Here is a 23,703-nt window from a genome sequence, read left to right on the forward strand (position 1 = left end):
TGGAAAAACTGCAAACTTTCTCCAAATTAAACAAGAGAGACTGGTCCCTTCAGGAAGAAATGATTCTTACTCATGATGGCACTTGCAACAGGCCTGGGATTCAGGGACTTTGTCTTAAGGTCTCAGAGCAGCAACACTGCTCCCCTTCCCCACCAACCGGCAAGGTCTGGGGGGGGGGGGGGGCTCTGGACCTTGAAGTGTTCTTTGGCCAGGCTGGGGTGCACTCCTGTAACTGCACCCCTCCAAGAGGTGAGGCAGGAAGATCAGCATCAAGAATTCAAACGCAGCCCGGGGAATTTAGCAATATATGAAGACCCTATCTCAAAATAAAAAATAAAAAGGGCTGGGGATGTAGTTCAGTGTGAAGATCCCGGGTTCCATCCCCAGTAGGCCCCAAACAAAAGTTAATTGTATTTATATTTAAGTGATGTTCAGCTCTGTAACATGTAATTTTTTAAAAGATGGCAACTTCAAAAAGACCTCAGTTTCCAAGTTCATCGCTTCTTTACAAGCACTTGATGTGGAGGATGAAGGAGTCAGGTGAGGACATTTCTGAATGAAGGACATAGTGGTGGGTTCAGGCACAAAGCAGAAGACTACCCTGGAGCCAGATCACTCAGGACCTTAAAATCCATTTTAAGGATTTTTGTTATTAATACTGAGGATGATGAGACCCATGGATGGATTCAGAGACCCATGGATAGATTCAGAGCCAGAGAGGGGCATCAAGTATGTACTTAGCTAAGAAGGCACTGAGCTGTCAGCCTGGTGAATGGGTAGGGCCAGAGAGAAGGCAGAAGACCTTGCATGAAAGTGTCATAATCCAGGCAAGAGATCCAGGCTGAGCTAAGACACTGGTCAGAAGAAGGAGAGGGAAAAATAAGGTTGAGAATCTTAATAGAGAAGGATTTAGTTTCAGAGGGACTCAGATGTATGTGCATGCCTCTCACTCCAGCACTTTGGGAGAATTGCAAGTTTAAACACAGCCTGGACAAATTAGGGAAACCCTGTCTCAAAATAAAAAATTAAAATGGCAGGAGACATAGCTCAGTGTGAAAGCTCTGGGCTCAGTCCTCAGTAACCTTCCATCAATCAGTCAGTCATCACAGGGGTAAGGATTTCTAGCTTGGGTCACTGGGATTCAGTGCTAGTGGGGAAAGGAGATCAATGCCAGCTAGGAGCAGCTGACTTTAGATCCCAGTGGGACAGTCAGGAGGAGACACCCAGGAGACAGGTGGACAAACACTTCCAGAAAGCAGCAGGGCTCTGGACTTTAGAAACTATGCCCACATAGGTAGGACTTGAAGCCCCAGAGTAGAACACCAGCTCTTAGAGCAGTGGCTCTCCACTCTCCGGGGGACACTGGGCAATGAATTCCCCAGCCCTCCAGGTCAAAACTGAAAAAACCTGGAGTAGCATGTGTTAAGAATAAAAAGAGCTGAGGATGAAACCCAGGCTTTTCAAGGGTGGGCAGAGAAGCAGGCACTTAGGAGCCTGAAGGGGTTTGCTGGAGAGAAGGCCCCAGAAGGAGGGAGCTTGCTCAGCTTGCAGTAATGGACTGAGTCCCTGAGTCCGGTGTCCAGGACTCATAGGCCCCAGGGGAGGCAGGAAGAGGAAGGGCAGATGGCAAAATCCCTTGATGGGTCTGCAGCCTGCTGTTTCCAGCTCTGCAGAGAGACCAGAGACATGCCCTCTTTTCTCCAAAATAAGACCTAGCTGGAAAATAATCAGCCTTGAAGATTTGAGATCAAAACTGCCAGCCCCAGTCAGCCTGTCCTTGCCTTACTTGCCATCGCTGTTCTCTTGCTTGGTGGCTACTCTGTAAGATAGATAAGGCAAGGATAGGCTGATTAGAGCTGGCACTTCTCTTTTTTTTTTTTGGTACTGAGGATCGAACTCAGGACCTTGTGCTTGCAAGGCAGCCAGTGGAACCACTGAGCTAAATCCCCGGCCCTGGCATTTCTGATCTCTAGTTTCCAAGGCTGATTATTTTCCAGCTGGGTCTTATTTTAGGGAAATATGATAACACCATGCCCCAATAGGGTAAGCGAAGAGCTTTCCAAAGAAGGACTCTGACTCCCCATCACCCGTGTGTAAAGGACATGCAATCAGGGAACATCAGAGAGGCCCCTGAAGCCTGGGGCCTCAGGACTGGCATAAACAAAGGTAGAAATCCAAACTGGTTGCTAAAGTCTGAGCTCCCTCTAAGTTTGCCCTCTTCAAAACAACTCATAGAAAAAGGGTAGGGAGGTCCACCCTTTGCTTTCTCCCCGGTAGGAACCCATGCTGAAAGTCTCTGTCACAAAAAGGATTTTGACTCCTAGGATTTCCCTGCTGAAAATGTCCTGATTTTTCACCTGCAACCACTTTGCTTGCCTGATGGTTTCCTCACCCAGTTTGGTATCTTTGTGGCTTTAGGAAACCAGAATATTTTTCTCCATGGACCTGGGCTGTCCCCAGAGAGATCAGGACTCCACTGGTGAATCCTGAAATGTGTTTGTCTCATTTATCCTTTTAGCTTAACCAGTTTAACTCATGTTCCTTAAAAAAAAAAAAAAAAAGCATTTGAAGTGCTTAGCTCCATGGTTGGGCCATTGTAGAGGCCCAATAAATGTCAGTAATACTTATTTTCTCAGCTATCTTAGTCCTCAGTCTTGGTCAAGGTCAAACTAAACTAACTTTGTGGGCCTGAGCTTTGGAGAGGAAAAAAAAATGTCAGCCTCAAATTTAGATTTCAAACTGAACTATGGTTTTAAAGATTGCTATTCGGAGAATAGTAATGTTTCCCATTGCTAATGCCCCAACCAAATATACACCAGAAGTCTTACTGCTCACAAACTGATGTATGCTGGCAACAATGAAGCTTCCCTTTTCTGTGGGGAGTGGATGGGTCCAGCAGTTGGTCTTAACTCTTCCTAATGCAAGTAAGATAGAAGAGAAAAGAAACAAACTACCCTCTTTCCACAGTACACAGCTTCCTATTCAAATGATCACTTCCAAGTACATCAGAGATCAACATTCTTATTTCCAGTTGCTTGAGAGGCCGAGGCAGGAGGACCGCCAAGTTTACAGTCATCCTAGACAACTTAGTGAGCCACTGTCTCTAAAATAAAAAAACAAATAGGGTCTGGGGTGTAGCTCAGTGGTAAATGTCCCTGGGTTCGATCTCCCAGCCTAAAAAATTAGGGTGTGAGGATGAAGATCACTTCATATGAAGACTGCTGCTAGACCTTTCTCAAGCTAGAGTATGCTTTCGTGGTTCTGAGCCTTCCTGTTAAGCTCCTGGTGCAGACACAACCCAAGTGCGATTCTGCAAAAATCTGAGCCAGAGCGAATGTTCACTGCCCCTGCCACTGCCACCACCACCACAACAAAACAAAAACAAGCGGGACAGAACCAGGGCGCGTGGGGTGGTTTATATAAAGTTGTCTGCCTCCCCCCCCCGCCCGACTGTGTCCCTGCTCGGCTCGTCTCACGCCCCCTACTGGACAAAACAAACAGGCCTCCGAAGTCGAGAGCCGCTGTGCTTCCCACCCCCCACCCCCCAACACGCTGGGGGAGAATCCGAGCCCGAGGGAGCAAAGGGAGCCTTTCTTTCTCTTGCATTTCTCTCCTGCACCCTCCCGTATCCGGCGTCCAGAAGGACTAGCCAGATTGTCTTTTTCTCTCGATCCTAAGAAAAAGGAAGGACTTCGCGACCATGCAAAGCCGGGAGGCGATGATGTCAGCGCTTCTGCACGGAGGGGTCGGGGGTGGGGCAGAGGGGAGCCGAGCGGCCCGGGAGTGCGCGGCCCACGTCAGGGGAGCCAGGGATAAATAGGTCGCGCCATGGCCGGGCCGGCTGCGCTCCGAGCTGCCCGGGCGGTGCGCGCCCCCGAGGCGAGGCCGAGCGCTGGTGCCCGTGCACCCGACGGCGGAGCTCGGCGGAGGTGGACCGGGGACTTCTCCGGAGACCCCGAGTACTTCTCCGGAGACCCCGAGTACTTGCTCCTGCTCCTCCTGCACCTCCCGGGAGGCTCGGCTGCCGAGGCCCAGCGGGGCGCGGAGCGCGACAGCAGCGCCATGGTCCCCTCCGTCCTCGCCGCGCTGCTCCTCTGGTTGCGCCTGGCGCCAGGCGTGCGCGGCGCGCCCTGCGAAGCGGTGCGCATCCCCATGTGCCGCGCGATGCCCTGGAACCTCACGCGGATGCCCAACCATCTGCACCACAGCACGCAGGAGAACGCCGTGCTGGCCATCGAGCAGTACGAGGAGCTGGTGGACGCCAACTGCAGCGCCGTGCTGCGCTTCTTCCTCTGCGCCATGTACGCGCCCATCTGCGCGCTCGAGTTCCTGCACGACCCCATCAAGCCCTGCAAGTCCGTGTGCCAGCGCGCGCGCGACGGCTGCGAGCCGCTCATGAACCTCTACAACCACAGCTGGCCAGAGAGCCTAGCCTGTGACGAGCTGCCCGTCTACGACCGCGGCGTGTGCATCTCGCCTGAGGCCATCGTCACCGACCTCCCGGACGGTGAGGCAAGGAGGGCAGGGCAGCAGGAGGTACTGCCAAGGGCTGGGGCTGCCACCTGCGAGCCCCTTGGACTTGGTTCACTTCCCAGGCCTGGAGGAGTGGGAGGGGTGGGGAGGAGCACTGGGAGGGACTTTTGCGAGGTAAGGGAAGAGCAGGATGCCCCAAGAAAGGAAGAAAAAGGGCTCACTCCCAGCTGAGACAGGAAGCTGAGACAGGAGAAGGGCAAGATAGTGCTCAGCCTGGGCAATGTAGAAAATTAGTGAGACCTTGTCTTTAAATTTAATACAGAGATGGAGATGTAGCTCAGTGCAAAGGCCCTGGATTCCATCCTCAGTACCACAGTCAGTCAATCAATCTTGGTTACAAGAGAGCCATTGGCAATGCTTTTATTTACAATTATAACAGAAATAGTAATAGCAGATACAACTCTGTGTTTGTGTGTGTGTGTGTGTGTGTGTGTGTGTGTGTGTAGTGTTAGGCCTGTTACATGAGTTGACTCGTTTAACTCTTAAGTCAATCCCACCAGGCAGGGATTAATCATGTAGCTGCTCCTGTTTGAAAGGTCTGAAAGAGCAGTCACGGTTTTTCCTTCTCTACCCCACCCGGAGGGAGGTTTGTGGATGCAGCAACCCTGGGAAATGGTGACCTCCTTCTCCTAGTTACTGACCAGGAGCCAAGGCATGTCCTGTGGCCAAGGACATGTTAGCTAAGCTCAGTCTCGGCTTCTTTACCTCCCTCCTTTCTCTTTGTGAAGTTTGCTGCTTTTGTTGTAAGGAACAGGACCAAATTCACTTCTTGAAATGAAACCTTAGGCTAGGTCTGCATTCTTTTATCCAGGCTGCCCTGAGCCAGGTTGTTCCCAATTAGAGATGATGTGTTGACTATGCGCGATCTCTAGGCAAGCGCTATCCATGAACAAGGAGCAGTGAAGTGGAGAGGCAAATTGAAATTCTTCTCTAATTCAAAGTTTAAAAACATATATTTATTGTTTAAGTTATTTTTCAGCACTGGAGATTGAACCCAGGGCCTTTGCACTGAGCTGCATCCTTACCTCCAACATGCGTGCACACGCATGCACACACACACACACACTCTCTCTCTCATACACACACACACCCCTTTTTTTTTTTTTTGAGACAAGGTCTCACTAAGTCACTAAGTTGCCCAGACTGGGCTGGAACTTGTGATCCTCCTGCTTCAGCCTACCAGAGTGCTGAGGTTACAGGCATATGCCACCATCCAGTAGTGCTTGGTGTCAGTTATGCAGCTGTGAACTTTTTTTGCCTGCAAAATGTGAGGCAGGGATTTAGAAATGTTCTGTTTGTTTTGATTAAACTATCACATGAACAACTGGGCATGGTAGTGGACCTCTGTAATCCCAGCATTCAGGAGGGTGAGGCAGGAGGATTGCCATGAATTTGAGGCCAGCCTGAGCTACCAAGTGAGTTCAAGGCCAGCCTGAACTACATAGCAAGGCCCTGTGTCAAAAATCCAAGTAAAACAAAACAAAATTTAAACTATCAGGTAGAAAATCAATGTTTTGGGAAAATCATAGCTTTGGGAGAGAGAGATGCCGTTCATCCAGGTGGGTTAGATGGGTTTACAGTGGCATCACTTTGTGCTTGGGGAGATAAAGTGTCACCTTTCGGACTTCTTTTCTTAGCCGGGATGTTCTTCTGGAAGAAGTACTTGACCATCAATTCTGTCTTTACTCTTTAGTACTGTTCTTTAGTGCCATGTCAGATGGTTCCTTATTGAAGTTGGGCGAAAGCCCCACTCGCTGACCGACCCATGTGGCCGTGTGTGTGTTTCAGACGCCAAGTGGCTGGACGTCACCCCAGATATGATGGTTCACGAAATGCCCCTGGATGTCGACTGCAAACGTCTCAGCCCTGGTCAGTTCCGCCTCCGTCCTTCCCTCTCCTACTCCCCCTACAGTGACTTCTGTGCTCCTTGGCAACTTTTTTTTAACCCTTGGCATTTTTTAGATCGGTGCAAGTGTAAGAAAGTGAAGCCAACTTTGGCAACGTACCTGAGCAAGAACTACAGCTATGGTGAGTCATCGCGCCCAGCTGTTCACGTTGGGGACTGGACACAGAGTAAATGAGGCTGCTGCTTTTCCTAACTGAGTATATAGCCTCTGGACAGAACAATAACAATTATAAGAGATCTTGCTTTTCTGAGTAAATCGAGTAAAAATGAAGTAAATGACCCAGGTGACAGCAGTTACATGGAGCAGATTTGAAGTTCTTGCTCCAGTTATCTTAGAACTGCTGTTAGTAAAGAGCAAATCTCCTTTCTTCTTCTTCTTCTTTTTTCTGGTACTGGGGATCGAACTTAGGACCTTGTGCTTGCCAGGCAGGTGCAGTGCCACTGAGCTACATCCTGGCTCCCTTATTCTTCCTTTAACCTCTTCCTGTGGCTGGAGGTCTGTGGCCTTGATGATTTATGGCCCAGAGAATTAAGATCAGCCTGTGTATCTTTTACTGTAAATAGCTACAAATATTTAACATCTTAAAGAAATTATATTAATTACAAAACCTATGGCTGCAGTATCAAAATAAATGCCCTCTTATTTGATAGAACTGTTCAGCACTTTCTTTGAAGAAAAAAGTTAACCATATTTTAAATGTTTTAATTAATTTTAATTCTACTATCATCCTTTGAAGGTACATTTAACTAAAAATACGTTCTTTAAATTTTTTTATTCTACTTGGGCTATTTTATATTTTTGGCATTGTTTCAATTATTTCTGCTCAAATAACAGAAAACTGTTTTGGGGGAATGTGTTCAGTGTATTTGCTAGCTTAGCTTTCATATGTCAAAATGCAATTTTTATCAGTAAGGAAATTTAGATTATATATCACACATGATAGTAGGAAGATCACAATAGTACAGAAATCTGAAAAAATAGCCTGTACTGAAACGGTCAGTTTGGAGAATCCCACAAAGCAAAATAAGTACGTGATTGAAAAGCAAAATAAGTACATTTTCTTTTGCAGTAGGTTTTTTTCTTGAAACCTGACCTATGTGGATCTTAATCAGGTTTACATAGTCCCTCATCTACCCGGAAACAGCCCTAGGTGTTATCAGAGCTCCTCTGCCAAGCTGGTCTATGGGGTGTCGTGGTTTTGTGGCAACCTTGAAGATGAAACATTTTTCTACTTTTTTTTTTTTTTTGATACCAGAGATTGAACTCAGGACCTTGCTCTCGCGAGCCAGGTGGCAGAACCACCGAGCTAAATCCCCGGCCCAGATGAAACATTTTTCTATTCAAGTGCTTTTGGCTCCTCCAAAAGGCAGCTTCAGGATGGGATTCAAGATGGTCCCATATTAGGCTAATTACAAGTCCACAGGAGGCAGGAATAATAGCAAGGAAGGAAAGAAGTCAGAATTTAAAACCTGATCAAAGACAGTGACTTGAGCAGCCATCTGTAATAACAGTTCACCCCAGGCCTTCCTCTGTCAGTCTGGGAATTAAAGGATTGGGAACAGCAATCCTCAGAGATCCCTTGCAGTTCAAAGATGTTATGATGCTAATAACTTTTTCAGGTAAGCAGAATAAGGTCAAGCATCAGAGGAGTGGTTGAGGGAATGCAAACTTTATAGTGACCACAGAATTTGAGAATAGGTGATACTCACTCCAAATCATCACAAGGGAACGCAGAAATAAATAAATGTTTCTCTGAAACTTTTGCTAACCTCAAGGCAGAGCTTTTCCGTCCTGTAGTGTGATTCAGAACTTCTTAGACAATGTTGACAATATGGAATGTTTTGCATTTAGCCTATGACTGTGTGGGCTTTTTGCCTGCATTGGGACTGGTGGGACGTGACCATAATTACAGGAGTGATTCTTTAAGAGAAGCTCAGGATTTGGCTCCAATATACCTGTCTTAATTTCCCCCCAAAGGCTTCAGCAGTACTTACATGGATTTCTTATTGTAGTTATTCATGCCAAAATAAAAGCCGTGCAGCGGAGTGGCTGCAATGAAGTCACAACCGTGGTGGATGTCAAGGAGATCTTCAAGTCCTCATCGCCCATCCCTCGGACACAAGTCCCACTCATCACGAATTCTTCCTGCCAGTGTCCTCACATCCTGCCCCATCAGGATGTCCTCATCATGTGTTACGAGTGGCGCTCGAGGTTAGCAGGGAGGTGTGCAGGGACCCATACGGGGCATCCACAACGTGGAGCTCACTTAGGAGCTGTAGTTAACACACACACACACACACACACACACACACACACACAGGAACACACCTACGCAGAACAGAATGGCCCTGGCCATTCTTTCTGAATAAGTCATTTTAATAGGATATTAAATATCCCAATTATCAATTTCTTATAGAACAAAGGAAAAAGGAAAAAATAGGAGCATTTTCATAGAATCTTTTAAAATCAGTTTCAGAATTCACTGATTTCAAGAATGTATAGGAAATGTTAAACTGTTTTGAGTAAGAACAGTTCTTTTCAAATCATTCAATCAAAGTTATTGTGAACGATACTAAATTTTTAAAGGTCTGTTTAATAATTTACTGGTGAGCTAGGTAGCCGTCTGAGGCTACAGTTCCACATGTTTTCCTAATACATTGCACACATGCTACACACACTCACTTGTGCACACACACACACATACACAAAGCAAGGTGACTTCTAAATCTCAGAGTGTCTGTCTGTCAAGTCATCACCAGGCAAAGTATAAAGCAATGAGTATGTTTCACAGACACACACACCTCTGAAGCTGGGAGATTTTGTCTCCATATCCCTTTCCTGCATTTTTTCATAGCACCCGTGCATCTTTGTAATGAAGCCAAACTCATCAGCCCGGGTTCCAGGATGGACGCTATCACTTACTACAATATGCTACCCAGGAAAATCATGCATTTGTATCTAACAAGTCATTCTTTCAATTTCTGCCATGTGTGCTTAGCTGTTTCTTTTTGCTGAGAGCCAAGACTCCATTCCTCCAAAAAGAAAACAAAAATATCTTTTAAAATTGACCTCAGTTGGACAATTTCTTGTATATGTCATTAATACTTATATCCCTCCTCATAGGCCACCTTGTATTCTTGACTTCTAAGCCATCCTACTTATATGTTGTCTCTCTTCAGAGGCAATTAATGTTTTTGGGCTGTTCTCTTACATGCTGTTCCTATCTCCTACAGTGCTCAGTGCAGTGGGGAGAGTAGGTTGCTAGCCATTCGATTCTGTATGGACAGATGAGTGGATTATAAATCCACCCTAGTACAAATATTTTTGGATGACTGGGTCTGTGTGTTCACAAAAGATACTGATGATTATTTGGGAAAATTAGCTGGTAAGGACATGCAAAGGAGATTTGGCCAAAATTAGAAGAGATATACATCATGAGACTCACACAGTGGCTAAAACATAATGTTGTTTTAACATTTATTAAAAACAAGTGGTGCAGAGTAAACAAATATAACAGAGCAAAACTTATTGAAACAGATGGCAATAGGATGTTTTATTATAAAAGAAATATACCAAATTGATAGAAAATGAATGTGTTAGTTCATGTTCCACATATACTTATTTGGAAAAATAGTGTGCTTTTTCACTTTACACTGAGCTATAAAATAAATTTCAAGTAGATTAAATTGGCAAATGTTTTAAAACTTAAGGAGCATAAAATTAAGTGACTAAATATGTGATATTCAAAAGGCAAAATAGTTTGTAAACATAAAACTAATATAAGAAATTAGAAGGGCTATGTCAACATACATATTTAACCATATAATATTATGTACATAAAAGTCATAAATACAACTAGGCTAGTAAAGGTTGAAAAAATTCTTGAGGTGGTGTAACAAAGAATTGGTCATACTCTATAAAGAGTTTATAGAAAATCAGTATTAGAATGTAGAAATATGTATGCATAAATCCATGTAGTTCCAGAAAAGAATGCAAATAGTGAACAATTAAAAAGTCCTTTCTTTATTCCAAAAACCAAACAAAAAGACTCTTTTTACCTGATAATATTCGCAGATTGTATGAGAGAACAGCTATTTTGAAAAGAAGTTGGCACTGTATACTGAAAATCTTTAAAAAATATCCTTTGACCTAATTATTGTACTTTTAGAAATTTGTCCCAAGGAAATAATAGGTCAGTGGTCACTACTATATGCAAAGATATTAAACATAGCACTGGCAGTGATAGATAAATGGAAGTGAGGGTTCAGTAGCAGTGAATAATTAAGTGGATATTCATAGCTATAATATTATATTGTTTAATTTTTGAGCTGTTATCATTATATCATTGAATGTGAACAGTATAATCTAAATATGCAATGTGATCTAAATATATATGTGTGTGTGTGTGTCCATATATATACACATGGACACAGGAGAATGTAAGCAAATACCAACAGTATATAAATTTAAGATATGTGGATGATGAAGATAAAGGTTATTGAATAATGTTTTTATAATTTTCTGTATTTTAAGCTTTTTACTTTTGCAATCAAAAGCTACTTTCTAAGATAAATTACCCTTTTTCAGGATGATGCTTCTTGAAAATTGCTTAGTAGAAAAATGGAGGGATCAACTTAGTAAAAGATCCATAGTAAGTATAATTGGCAACACTGTGAATATGGAAATAAATGCATTAAGGAAATTCTATGGAATTTTTCACATTGTCTCAACTGCAAGTTCCTGTGGAAGCCAGCGGTAGCAACAATCTTTGTCTTTTGAATAAGTAGTTAAGAAATATAGCTATTGGGCCGGGGATTTAGCTCAATGGTTCCACTGCCTGCCTTGCAAGTGCAAGGTCCCGAGTTTGATTCCCAATACCAAAAAAAAAAAAAAAAGAAGTATACCTATTGTTACTAGGAATTTTATCAGAAATTTATCATTTGAATTCAGAGTTGATTCAGTTGTATTCAATTCTAATATACTAGTGATTTCCAAATTTAAAAATTATTTGTTTATTTATTACCATTAATTGTTTTAATAAGTAGTAAAATACTTTAGCAGAATCTACTGGACTAAAGCCAGTATATACTGTATTTATAAGAGTCCAGATACCTAGTTGTAAAATTCATACTATCACTATACATAGCAGAATCTTTCCCCATATTTAAAATAATAACAGACTTCTGTCAAGCATTATATGCAAAAAGTAACTTTTCTGGCCAAATAATTCTTTTTTCTTTGGCCAAATAATTTTTATGAGAACATCATAGAGATATTGATCATTCAATTAGAGGAGTTAGAATGTTTTTTTTCCAATATAAGAAATCATACCAGAACTAAAGATATCAGGTAATTGGTTTGAAATTTTTAAAGCACTCCCTCTCCTGAAAAGAAGGTTAAACATACTCAGGAGAATTTATTGTTTTGGGACTCACAAAAGGAACTGCTCCTGCCTGTGTTCTGTAGTTCATATGAGTAAGAATTCTTGGATAAGGCAAGAGTATATAATAGTAATTGGCTTACAGAGAATGCATTTTTACCGTGGCATTCTTTACTCAGAGCATGTCTGCGTAACAGAACTAAATACTCTTCTGCTAATTCTGAGGTAGAAACACATGGTGAAAAGCTCAAAAGGTGGTCAAGAAAATGAGTAGTGTTGCTAGACAGAAAGTTCTAGCAGAATTGGTTATCTGGTTTCCAAGTGTAAAGTAGATGAAAAGCATCCATGAAAGGCAGGTTGACCAGAAGGACCTGTGATTGCTGAGGAAAAGAAAGCTTCAAGAATCCCAGCTCTCTGGATCATTCACTTTGGCAGAAAATATTCCTGTATACTTCAGCAAGAATTTGAAAAAAAGTCACTACATAATAGCAGCATACAGTAATACATTTATTATTTTCTAATAGACTAGAATGTCCCCTAGGAGGGGAGGAACAATGTTTTCCTTTTTATTGCATTTCTGGTGCCTAGAACTCTGCCTGGCCCATGGTACTGCTCAAACGTTTTGCTTAGTAAAACAGACCCTAACAAAGAAGAAGCACACGTGTCCCAGCATAAATAGTGTCGATCCAAATGGTCTCGCTTTCAGTTGTGTCATACATGAGCGATATAAAGGATACATCTTTTGTTCTCAGGGAAATTTGATTATCCAGAATGATTGATTTTCCAACAGCCTGGGTAGTTGACACTTTAGTAGCTCACACTAATCCCCCTTATCCACAGCTTTGTTTGTTTGGGGGTTTTTTTGGTACCAGAGATCGAACTCAGGACCTTGCACTTTTGAGGCAGGTGGCAGAACCACTGAGCTAAATCCCTGGCCCCCTTATCCACAGTTTTGTGCCCACCAGGTTTGTTACCTGGGGTTAATTGTGGTCCAAAAACACAGTGCAATCCAATAAGGTATTTTGAGAGGGAGAGACTGTGTTCACATAAATTTTATTATAGTACATTGTTATGATTATTTTATTGTTGTTAATTTTTATGATAGTCTATTAAACTTTATCATGTGTGTACAGAAAAACACATAGTATACAGAGAGTTCAGTACTATCTATGGTTTCCACCACATGCTGGGGATCCTGGAACATATCCCCAGTGGATAAGGGGAAGATACTGCACTGCAGGAGTCTCTGACTCCCAGCCATGCACCAGTACCTGTCCTTGGCCTGTTAAGGACTAGGCCACACGGCAGGAGTTGAGTGGCAGGTAAGCAAGTGAAGCTTCATCTGCATTTGCAGCCACTGCCTACTCCCTGAGCCAAAGCATTAGATTCTCATGGGAGCACGAACCTTACTGTGAACTGTGTATGTGAATGGTCTAGGTTGTTGAATCCTTTGAATCAGCCAGGGACCACCCCCCATCACCACCACCCCACCCACGTGGGAAAAATGGTCTTCCATGAAACCAGACCCTAGTGTCAACAAGGTTGGGAATCCCTTTTGTACTAGATGTAGGCGGGTTTCCATTTTCCATTGGATGTGAGTGCGTGAGTATGATAAGAATCATCTGACTTGCTGGTGAGTTTGGGCAAGTTTCTTTCAGCCTTATCAAAGCCTTTTTCAAAGGCTTTGCAGGGTAGGAATGTTGTATAAAAGTGGTAAAAATATAGGGGAGAGGACCTTTGGCTCTGGAGACAGTGGCGAATTTGAATCCTGCTCAGACATTTACCAGCTATGTAGCCTTCTTCAAATAACCTCTCTGTGCTTGTTTACTGGTTGTGACATCTGTAATTGCTTTTGTGAGTTTCAAATAAATGAACATATGTGGAGACTTAATCATCTATTGAATGCTTTCCAGATCACCCAGGTACATGGTAAGTGCTCAGCATGGGGGTAGTTATTGTGGAGTTGTTGTGATATTACAGTACCAAAAAAAATGCACTGATATTTAAAATTGCATGGATCATGTCAGATGTTACCTGAAAGTGCAGAAGGGCGAGATGTTTCTGACAGTCATGTTTACAAATTGCCTCCCAGCAGTGGGAAGAGAGGCTGCGGGAACAGCAGAGAACAATTCAGGAAAAGAAGCGAACAGCTGGACGCACCAGTCATAGTAATCCCCCCAAGCCAAAGGGAAAGCCACCTGCTCCCAAACCCGCCAACCATAAGAAGAACATTAAAGCTAGAAGCGCACAAAAGAAGACAAACTCCAAAAAAGCGTGAGCTAACTGCTTTCAGAAATGGAGACTTCCTTACTGCACAAGGCTGGGCATTGCCTGGGACAGCTGATGTAAGGCCACACGCCCCTTGCCTTAAGGACTCTTGCAGTCCTGTTCATAGATGCATCTTGCAGCATTTTCTTTAATGATTTGCTTTCATTTTTCCTTTTAAGCCACTCCAAGCCATATGGGTAGTTGGCACTCTGGCATGGCAGGTGTAATAATTAAAGCTTGTCGAAAGCTTTTTTGTGTACGGAGTGGTGCACACTCTTTTGACCTCCATGTAGAGGAAAGAGGTTTTTATTCTTACTGTTTGACCTAATATGCGCATAGTAAAATTAATGCCATATTTGAAAAGAAACACTTTAATTTTTTTGACAAAATATTTTATTTCTGTTTGACTTCTGATAGAACATTAGTGATACTTTACAATGTGACTGACACTATAATGCTTCTGAAGAAAGCAAGTGAAATGAATGTTGCAGAGATCTTTGTGTTTATTATCTGCAGGAGGATTTGGGAGATGAATGGGGATCTTTTTGAAAAATCTAGAGAAGCAGGATGTGGAAAATTGTAATGCATGTTTACAAGAAGACTTTCAGCTCTGTTTTTGGCTACAAATTCTAAAAACTAAAATAATAATGACAAATAAATAAAAAGGAGAGGCAGAGAGACAGTGCTCTGATTCTTGTTTTCTGGTTACCATGCCATGGTGGAGATGTTCTGATCCCACAGTTGCAATGCTGTATCAGTGTCTTCTGTGAAGAGCCAGAAATGGTGAGTTTATTTGATCCGTATTATGTAGGTGCAAATTCGTGGGTCAGCCCTCAGCGTTTTAGACCCACAAAAGAGTTGTGAGACTCGTCTAACTGCTCAGGACACCCCAGTGCTGTGATTGCTAGACTGGAGAGTTTTCTCTCTGCAAATCCAGGCACTTACAGCAATGACTTTGGGGCCATGATAGGCTGGGACTCCCAGGCCGGTTCTCAGCCTGCTATGACAGCCACCACACACCAGCCCTGTGCCTGGGAGAGCGGACAGAGGCCACTTGTCTGCCCACATTGTATGGAGGTAGCAGAACTATCTGAAAGCTTAAGAGTTATGTCCCCCTGAGATCTGCCATTATCTCTGCTCCTGGGGGGGAGGGTAAGTTAACATGCTCCATTCATATAAGATAATTAAAGAGAGGATTTGATTTCACCTTTGTAGTCATTGGGACTTAAAAGTGACTCGCGATGGGAAGCCAAAGGGGAAAGTGAGGAAAAGAACCAACGAAAAATCTGCTATGCGTGCCCAGCACCTTCTGAAAGCTTCAGCTGGGGCTGCTACCTCAGGATGCCAAGGCTAAAGGAACCCCCTGGATCCACCTAAGTGAGGGTGTCAATAAAATGCTCAGCGTGTAGTCCTGTTGTATAAAAGCCAAAACTCCTTGGCCCTTAAGGAAAGCCTGTTAGGTGTTCTGCATAGCATCCAAACTCAAAGACCCTTGGAAAAGCCATGCAAAGCCACAGGCAGCCTATCTTACCTTCTTAGCAACTAGCACTTCCATGGGGGAGAGGGATAGAAATGGAACTACATAGGGCCAGGGATTTAGCTCAGTGGTTTCGTCGCCTGCTGCGCAAGCACAAGGACCCAAGTTCGATCCCTGATACCCCCTCCCCCCAAAAAAACAACAAACAAAGAAAAAAACACAGAAATTGAATTACTCTCTGTGGAAAAGGAGGAAAACACTTATATATAAGTATTTTAAGGAACAAAACTGAATGTAATAAGGATTTGAGAATGACTTTACAAATCTAAGCATTGAATATTTTACTGCAATGATATATTGTTACATAAAATCTTAACTAAATTAGGTACCTTTATGTGTTTGATTGATTGATATAGATTTACCAGGCCACCAACTGGTTATTATGAAAAGTCGAAGTGAGCCCTAGAGAGAAGAGACCAGTGTGGGAGTGGCCTCTTGTGAGCTTCAAAAATTTGGTTTTCTCACTTAAAATATTTTCTTCACCTAAATACATGTGAGAGGGAGATAAACATAAATATATGGAAAGGAGAGTTGCAGTTCTTGGGATTTTTAATCAGGAAAAAACACATTTTGTAATACTTTATTGACAAATGTCATAACTGTGGTTAACTGGTTAACTGGGTTTCTTACAACAAAAAAAAAACAAACCCACAATTTTGTTGCTCTTTTAATAGTACAGTAAACATGTATTCTCTGTAAGCACTCAATAAATGCACAGAATCAAAAAGAATGGGATTAAAATACTACCTAATCCCACTCACCATGACACACAAGTCATCACGGTTACATTCTGGCATATAATTCTTCAGGTGTTTCCCATACATTTACATAGCGATTCAAAAAAAATAAAGGTCTGTTCAAAAGTCTGCCTCCTGGGGCCGGGGATTTAGCTCAGTGGTCCCACCAGCCTTGCAAGTGCAAGGTTCCAAGTTCAAACCCGGGTACCAAAAAAGTCTGCCTCCTCCCAGGTCTTTGCTGAGATCAGCCCTCATGTCAATAAAGCTAACAGCACCTCTTTTATAATGGCTGTGTTGAGTTCTGTGTATCAGTCAACAAACCTTTATGCTATTGAGCAGTTAGGTTATCCCTTAAGTGAACATACCAAACATCTGGGGAGCAAAGTGTCCGTGCACATCCTTAATTAGTTCCTTGGGATAATTTTGTTTAAGTAGCATCACTGGGCCAAGAAGTATGCCCAATATAGAAAATTCTTGACTATCTTGTCCATCATGCTGTGGACTGCTTGAACTGGCAAAGTGCTGGCTTCCCAAACCCCTCTTCTCCATAATTTTATGAATGTGAGCTTGGCACAAGAGGCCCCCTTTGATGAACTTCTTCCTTTCATGAGTAAGCCACCAACTATAGCATCATCCATGTTTTCAGCAGTCCAGGCAGATGCATAATTGAAAGCTTGAACATCTAAAAGGGGATATAGTCTATTGATAAATGGATGGATTGATAGGTAAGTAGGTAGGTAGATAGATGATAGAGCTAGATGTGTAGATGATATAAACAGAGAGACAGACAGACAGATTTCTTGACTACTGGGAAAAGCCCTATGCTATCTCCTTAATTTCCTAAAGAATCAAATATAATAATTTAACAGGTTAACTAGAGAATCTGAAGAATCAGAGGGTATCAAGAAACTAGTAGATTTCTCTCTTCACAAATCCCCTCTCAAGGTACAATGAAAACTTACATTATCAGGTTTAGTTCTTACTTTCCAGTTCTAAACCACACTTTCTGGTCTACCCACACTTTTGGTCTGTGTGCTGCAACATCCATAGATTTTCTGTTGCATCCTCACAATAAACTCACTTGTACCAGCTCCGGGGTGCTACTGTTTGGGGCAACCAGTTCCTGAGTAAAAAAGAAAGGGATATTGTGGCTAGGAGTCTCCACCTGCTGCTGTCACCAATGCAAAAGGCAAAAGTGATTACTTGGAATGGTGACATGAGGAGTGAAGGAGACCTCAGAAGTCACTCTCTGCTTCACTGGAGCAAGGCTGCCTGAGGACTTGTCTGATGCCCCCCACACAGAGTGAGACAGCGCTTGACCCCAGAGTTACTAAATTTTAATTTACCAGGCGATCATGCACTAATGATTTTGCAACATAAATCTGGGAGTTTGAAGGGAATACTCACTGGTCACCTCAGAGCAGCTTTTGATTATAGTCTGGTGTATGCTAACACTGACCACATTTCCTAAAGGGGAAATATTTTTGAGAAGCACTTTACTCTGAAAGATCTATTACATTATTGTTTAGTTAATTGGTAATTGTGTCACTTAACTGATAAGGAACCAGGCCATATTCTTATCAATGGAATATGTAGGGTAGGTTTTCTATTTTAATATCAGGACCCCAAAGGAGATGTCTGATTCCAGGATAGCAATGAAATACCCCCACTTTTCCTTACCCAAGAAACAGACAGAAAAAAAAAAAAAGATGAAATAAAGACACCCAATATATCAAAGTTGTTTCATATGTCACGCTTAGCATTGTGGCGTGACTCTTTCCTGACCTCTTCCCTGTTTTGGTGAATGGCTTTGATAATGCAGCATTAAAATCTTTCCACATAGCCAGGGACGTAGCTCAGTGGCACACCGCCTGCCTGGCAAGCATGAGGTCCTGAGTTCAATTCCTGGTACATAAAAAAATCTTTCCATATAAAAAAAATCTGACAGCATGTTTACTTGTTACCATCCTATGGCATGAATGTAACAGTTGATTTTTCTAATTATTTGTGTGAATGGACTTTCAAATGTGTTTCCTAAGGCATGACAGGGTAGGACAGATTTTGTGATACACATCATTTTCCACTGTCATCAAAATCTCAAGACCAGAAAAAGAAAAAATAAGACATAAAAGCATGCAAAGCACAAAGGGTTTTGTCCCAGTAACCTTGAACCAGTCTTCTTTTTGCCATCTTTGTCTTATTCACTGTTCCTGAGTTTGCCATAGCCTTAATTCAAGTTTATGTCTTCACGTTCCTAGTTAGTCTTGGCCTACAGGACAATACTCAATGAGCCCTCAGACCCATGGCTACCATGGTTAATCCTAACCTCTGACCACTCACCGGGGTGGTATCAGGCCTGCTCGTAACATACAACCTAGTAGTATGGTTTTGCTATATTTGATTCTTCCATCATCCACACCTTCACTAATATGTTAACAATATGTTAGTGATGACCAGATGCAATCCTAGAAAGCACATTCCAAGACTCCCCACATTGATTGACCACAAAGGTTTTGAATACTGTGCATATGTTATTTAAGAAACGTGATACTTTTATAATTATAAGATGTCACTAAAGTGTTATTGGAGAGCAATGTGGAAGGTCCTATTGTTTAAAGCCACATAGACATGCAAATTTGAAAATTATTTCATTGATGGTATGTGCGTTAGCCTGGGTCCTACAGAAGCAGGTGCCGAAACAGAATTAAATGTGCAAGGATTCTCTTAGAGGAAAGCTTTTGAGGGGGAAGAAGAACTGGGTAGGCCAAGAGAGATGCACACAGTGATGCATGTGATAGAATGAAGGTGACAGACGGGGAAGAAGAGACTGTCTGGGAACATTACAGATTGCAGCAACCATCCAAGGGGGAGTCTCACAAAACTACTGGGGAGGCTTCAGCCAAAGTCAACCATTAAACCAAAGTGACCTCTCTCGCTCAGGGACAGCTCTGCCTATGGGCTCTGTTGTGCTGTTGCTGAATAGGAGCAACCCGGTACTATGACTACTTTAAAAAAGTAGCAATAGACTTCAGAGTGCAGCAGCTGGAACCCTTGTCAGTTACAGCCCCTGGGTTTGGTGGTTCAACTTCTCATGACTATCGTGGTCTGACAATCATAAAAATACTAAAATTTTACCATTATATTTCCGGCACAGTCTATAAAGTGGTGATGTTAACAAAATGTCTGTTGATTTCTGTGACATCGATCCACTATGTGAATTCCTAAACCTTAAAGACTTTTATATATTCACCTATCTTTATGTTTTTTACTATTTTAAATTTATTGAAGAGAGAAATTGTCTATCGCAACTCTAAATCGTACAGTATTTATTTGCTTCTCTACTTGAAAGACACTCCTATTAGAATGTAAGGAAATACTTTGGGAAGTATTTGGCAGTAACAAAGCTCATGATGTATTTTTTGCCTTTATGGGTTCTAAGAGCAAAAACATAAGTTTAATACATTCTTTAGAAGGGTCACTTTAGGTCACTTAAATGGCAAACTTTGAAAAAGGAAAAGAACATATTACATTAGCAATTAAATTTAGCTTGACAGAGAATTTGAATAATATAATGCAGTATAAAGAACTTGAGGTAAACAACAAAAAAAGGTATTGTGTATAAAATTGCATCATGATACATGATACCAAGGGAAAATCTGAAAAACCATACCAAACTGATATAATTTTATAATTTGTTAACACTTTTAGTCTTCTGGGAATTTCACATATTCATTACGTCACTGAAGTAATTCAGCAGCTGAAAATCACATGTACAATTGCTGAGTCAACTTTCTTCCTTTACCGAAAGCATAAAATATCAGGCTTTGGAAGTCATCCAGAGTAGCTTCCAAGCAGCGAGCAAGTTCAGACACGGTTCAGGCAAGCAATAGTGTGAGGAGATCCACTTTGTGAGCAGAAAAGTCACCAAGAAAGTCCAGCCTATAGGCCATAAAGTAAAGGACGGCACACTTTGCAAAATCTGTCCAGACTGTCTGCCTACGGTGGACAGGAGCACTGGGCTCCAATCAAGGATGCTTCAGGAGTCCTACATTGGCAGGGGTTGGAAAGGACTGCTGTTGCTTGGATCTTAAATGTTCCCCAATGGCCCGCATCCAAGGCTTGGCCCCAATCCGTGGTGCTGTTGGGGCCTTCTGGGATGAAGTTAGGTCCCTGGGAATGTATCTTCAAAAAGGATATCAGGACCCCCGTGCCTCCTCTTCTGCTTCTTTGCTTCCATGCCACTGTGAGGTGAGCTGCTTCAGAACCCACCATGATGTTCTGACCCACCACAGGTCCAAAAGCAATGGGTCCAACCAACCACAGATCGAACCCTCTGAAACCCTGAGATAAAATAAAACTTTTCTCTTTTTAAGTGAATTTTCTCAGGTATTTTATTACAGCGACTAAAAGCTGGCTGACACTGGGCCATTAGAGATATGGCTTCAGGGTCAGGGTGCGGGACTGTGCCATTACAAGGGGGTGGGCACCATTCTGGGCGCAGAATCCATAAAGCCGCAGGCCTCCTCAGCCCCATCTAGCTGTTGGGACAGAACTGCTTCCCGCCCAGGTGTCCCACTGCCCACTTTCTTAGCCTGTCCTGTATTGGTACCCACATCCCCACCACCATGTGCACCTCATCATGTCAACAAATGCCAGCCCATTGCTCCAGGCTCTTCCCACCTGTCCTGCAGCCCTCACCTGCCTCAACTACGAGGACTCAGAATTGTGGCCTTTCTGCCTAACTCCAGCTGCAACTCGAGGCCAGCTCACTCAGCTGGGGCTCTGAGAATCTGCTAGACTTTTTCACCTGTCTTCCCAAGGAGCAAGAAGATCATTTCAAATCCTGCCATCCCCAGCCGCATATACCTGCCTCACACTTCTGTGTCCCATCCCCTAAATTCAGTCTGCCCAGGACCCAGCCTACTACAAGGTAAAGGTGAATTGCCTCTTGGGATGCAATGGTAAATGCCTCTTATGTCTCTTTGGATTATTAGATTTCTGGTTATTTGCCTGAATCCAAATTGCCTTTCTCTATATTTCGCATATAAAATCTTTGTACAGCTGCAGCCGTAAATTATACAACACTGAGTGGAGTCTGCCACCTGCTGGTCAAATATGATATTGCTTTTAAGGGAGTTTTAATGCTTTCAAAGTTCTGAACCATCACTGAGGCAGTGACCCCAGGTGTCACAGAACACCACCGTATAAGGAGCCACCAGATGCAATCCGACTGCAAAGCAGCAGAAAATGGTTCTCAATCTGGAGTAATGGGAATGCTGCAGGAAGAACAGAAGGTGAAGATTCTACTATATTCATTTTCTCTGCATAATACAAAGTCAATGACCAATTTACTTTTTAAAAAAATACATTTTGTAGAAAGATTGAGCAGCATCCTGATAATTTGTATGTAATCAGACATTATATAATTTAACAATGTTGACAGGTGTGCTTCTTAAACATCCCAAACACTGTTGAAACCCACCGCGTTTGGGGTAATTTCTTACTACTAACCCTAGATGTTCAAAGTTTGAATATATATATTTGCAGTATTGGGGATTGAACCTAGGGCCTTTTCACCAAGCTACATTACCAGCCCTTTTTTGGGGACAGGGTCTTGCTAAGTCCCTTCGTTGCGCAGGCTGAGCTCCAACGTGAGATCCTCCTGCCTCAGCCTCTTAAAGTGCTGGGATTGCAGGTGTGTGGCACCATCCCAGGCTGTTTCTAAATGTTATCAGTATAAGGGTTGAGGGTTTAGAAGGGAATGCTAATCGCACAACATCTCTCACATTCACTGCCAAGCCCTACTGTGTTCTTCGGAATGCAGTGGACAGGAGGATGTCATAGCTAGCATGCTGGATATCGCACAAGACCCCGGACACAAGCTGAAGAGGGCTTTACTACAGGAAACAACATTTAAATTATATCTGGAGGGGGGATCGAAACAATGAAAATGTGGGCTTATCACCGTCTCCTTACACAAGAGATACTTTTGTCATCTTACCATCAGGGACACGGCCTACACCAGCAATGATGAAAGTTTCAGAGGCCGAGTGCCCAAACTGCAATTCAAAACCCATTAGGTGCCAACACTGCAATTAAACCGATACTTGGCTGCTAGGGTGATGCTGGGGCAACTCAGCTCCCATGCCAACAGGGAGGATTCATGCCACAGGTTTGCCACCACTGGCCTGTGATATAGTGTTGTGAGATGGCAAACTACATAAATCTCTCCGTGTCAGAGTTTTCTGCTGGAAAATTTAGAGTCAAACATACATCAGGGCCTTTCAATGTGCATTTTGCCTATAATTCCAGGTGATAGACTTTTCTCCCTCTCCCTGTATTGTTTCTCCTGGATTACTTTCCTGTAACTTGTGCTGTGCATTTATAGAAGTCACGTTAAATCCTTTCTCAAAGACAGGGTACAAATAATCATCGATATTTGTCTGTGGCTTATGGTTTTTATTCTTATTGTGCTTCATCGTCCACTTTTTCATCTTGAAATTAGCTTTCCTCCAAAGAATGTCTTATTCTTCCCCCCAGAGGCTGTGCCACATGATTATATGTTGAAGGGACTTTCTTGTTATCTTCTCAATGTTCTAGGAAAAGAACACAATAAACGAAATGGCACCACTCTGTGCTAAGTCTACAGCAGTCTAGAGTTTGCATGTACAAGGTGCAAACACAAATCCCTGACTTGTGAAAGGTGCTGGGCCTTTTGCCTCACCTGTACACTCCTCCATTCAACAAGTTCGAAACTCACAAAGAACTTGTGAGAAAGCACAGCATTTTATCCAAGCTGTTGAAGAATTCACAACTGCTGGTTAAGCCAAAGGTAAGGAAGTGAACCGGAAGGAACAGAGGACAACAGGACTGACTGTGTGGGTCTTCACTGGATGCATAGAGAGGTTGAGGTGGGATGTAGCTCCAGCTCAGGGTTCCCGGTGGGCCTTGGGGGCAAACATGCCCAGGGAAGAGTTCTAGGGATGTATTGTTATGTTGCTATTACTTTGTTTGAACAAATATTTTTTTGATTTGCTATCTCTTCAAGAGCTTTATTAAAGATTTACTTTTTAAGGACTTTGATGTCAGTATTACATTCCTTTTCCTTTAAATATGTCATAAAACAAACCTAACTTTCCATAATTTGAGGAGTTGTTTTGGGGACTTTTTATTATTTTTTTCATCAAGGATACACACATACATATATATCTATGTATACATTGTAGCAACTTAAGTGTACAAGTAAATGGTATTAATTACATTCACAGTGTTTGCAACTATCACCATGGTCTTTCCCAAGCTTTTCATCACCTCAAACAGAAATGCTGTTCAGATTAAGCA

General features: G+C 42.7%; 2 protein-coding genes across 13 annotated transcripts in view; one reads left to right on the plus strand and one right to left on the minus strand.

Annotated features, from left to right (window-relative positions):
• The first annotated feature begins 3,507 nt into the window (after positions 1-3,507).
• On the plus strand, positions 3,508-14,766 carry Sfrp4 (secreted frizzled related protein 4). Its single transcript, XM_004840278.4, has 6 exons — positions 3,508-4,507; positions 6,322-6,402; positions 6,496-6,561; positions 8,453-8,651; positions 11,028-11,091; positions 13,913-14,766. The coding sequence occupies exons 1-6, from the start codon at positions 3,829-3,831 to the stop codon at positions 14,096-14,098; spliced, it is 1,275 nt and encodes a 424-aa protein (XP_004840335.1). The 5' UTR covers positions 3,508-3,828; the 3' UTR covers positions 14,099-14,766.
• A 6,999-nt stretch (positions 14,767-21,765) lies between these two features.
• Positions 21,766-23,703, minus strand: part of Nme8 (NME/NM23 family member 8) — a 45,146-nt gene continuing 43,208 nt past the window's right edge. For 3 of the 12 annotated variants that reach the window (XM_021254575.2, XM_021254574.2, XM_021254576.2), the window contains one exon: positions 21,786-22,958. The gene's annotated coding sequence lies outside the window, so the exon portion shown is untranslated. Of the gene's footprint in view, positions 22,959-23,703 lie in introns of all 12 variants that reach the window. The other 9 variants (XM_021254569.2, XM_021254571.2, XM_021254567.2 and 6 more) reach the window with 8 other exon arrangements.

The sequence above is a fragment of the Heterocephalus glaber genome, unplaced genomic scaffold, assembly GCF_053883595.1.
Source record: "Heterocephalus glaber isolate CG9 unplaced genomic scaffold, H.glaber_assembly_v1.0 deba00001610, whole genome shotgun sequence".
In the NCBI taxonomy this organism is placed as follows: domain Eukaryota; kingdom Metazoa; phylum Chordata; class Mammalia; order Rodentia; family Bathyergidae; genus Heterocephalus; species Heterocephalus glaber.

Coding starts and splice junctions, on each gene's coding strand:
- Sfrp4 (XM_004840278.4), top strand. CDS start 3,829: ATGGCCGGGCCGGCTGCGCTCCGAGCTGCCCGGGCGGTGCGCGCCCCC. Junction 4,508..6,321: donor CGTCACCGACCTCCCGGACG/GTGAGGCAAGGA, acceptor TGTGTGTTTCAG/ACGCCAAGTGGCTGGACGTC. Junction 8,652..11,027: donor TGTTACGAGTGGCGCTCGAG/GTTAGCAGGGAG, acceptor ACCCTTTTTCAG/GATGATGCTTCTTGAAAATT.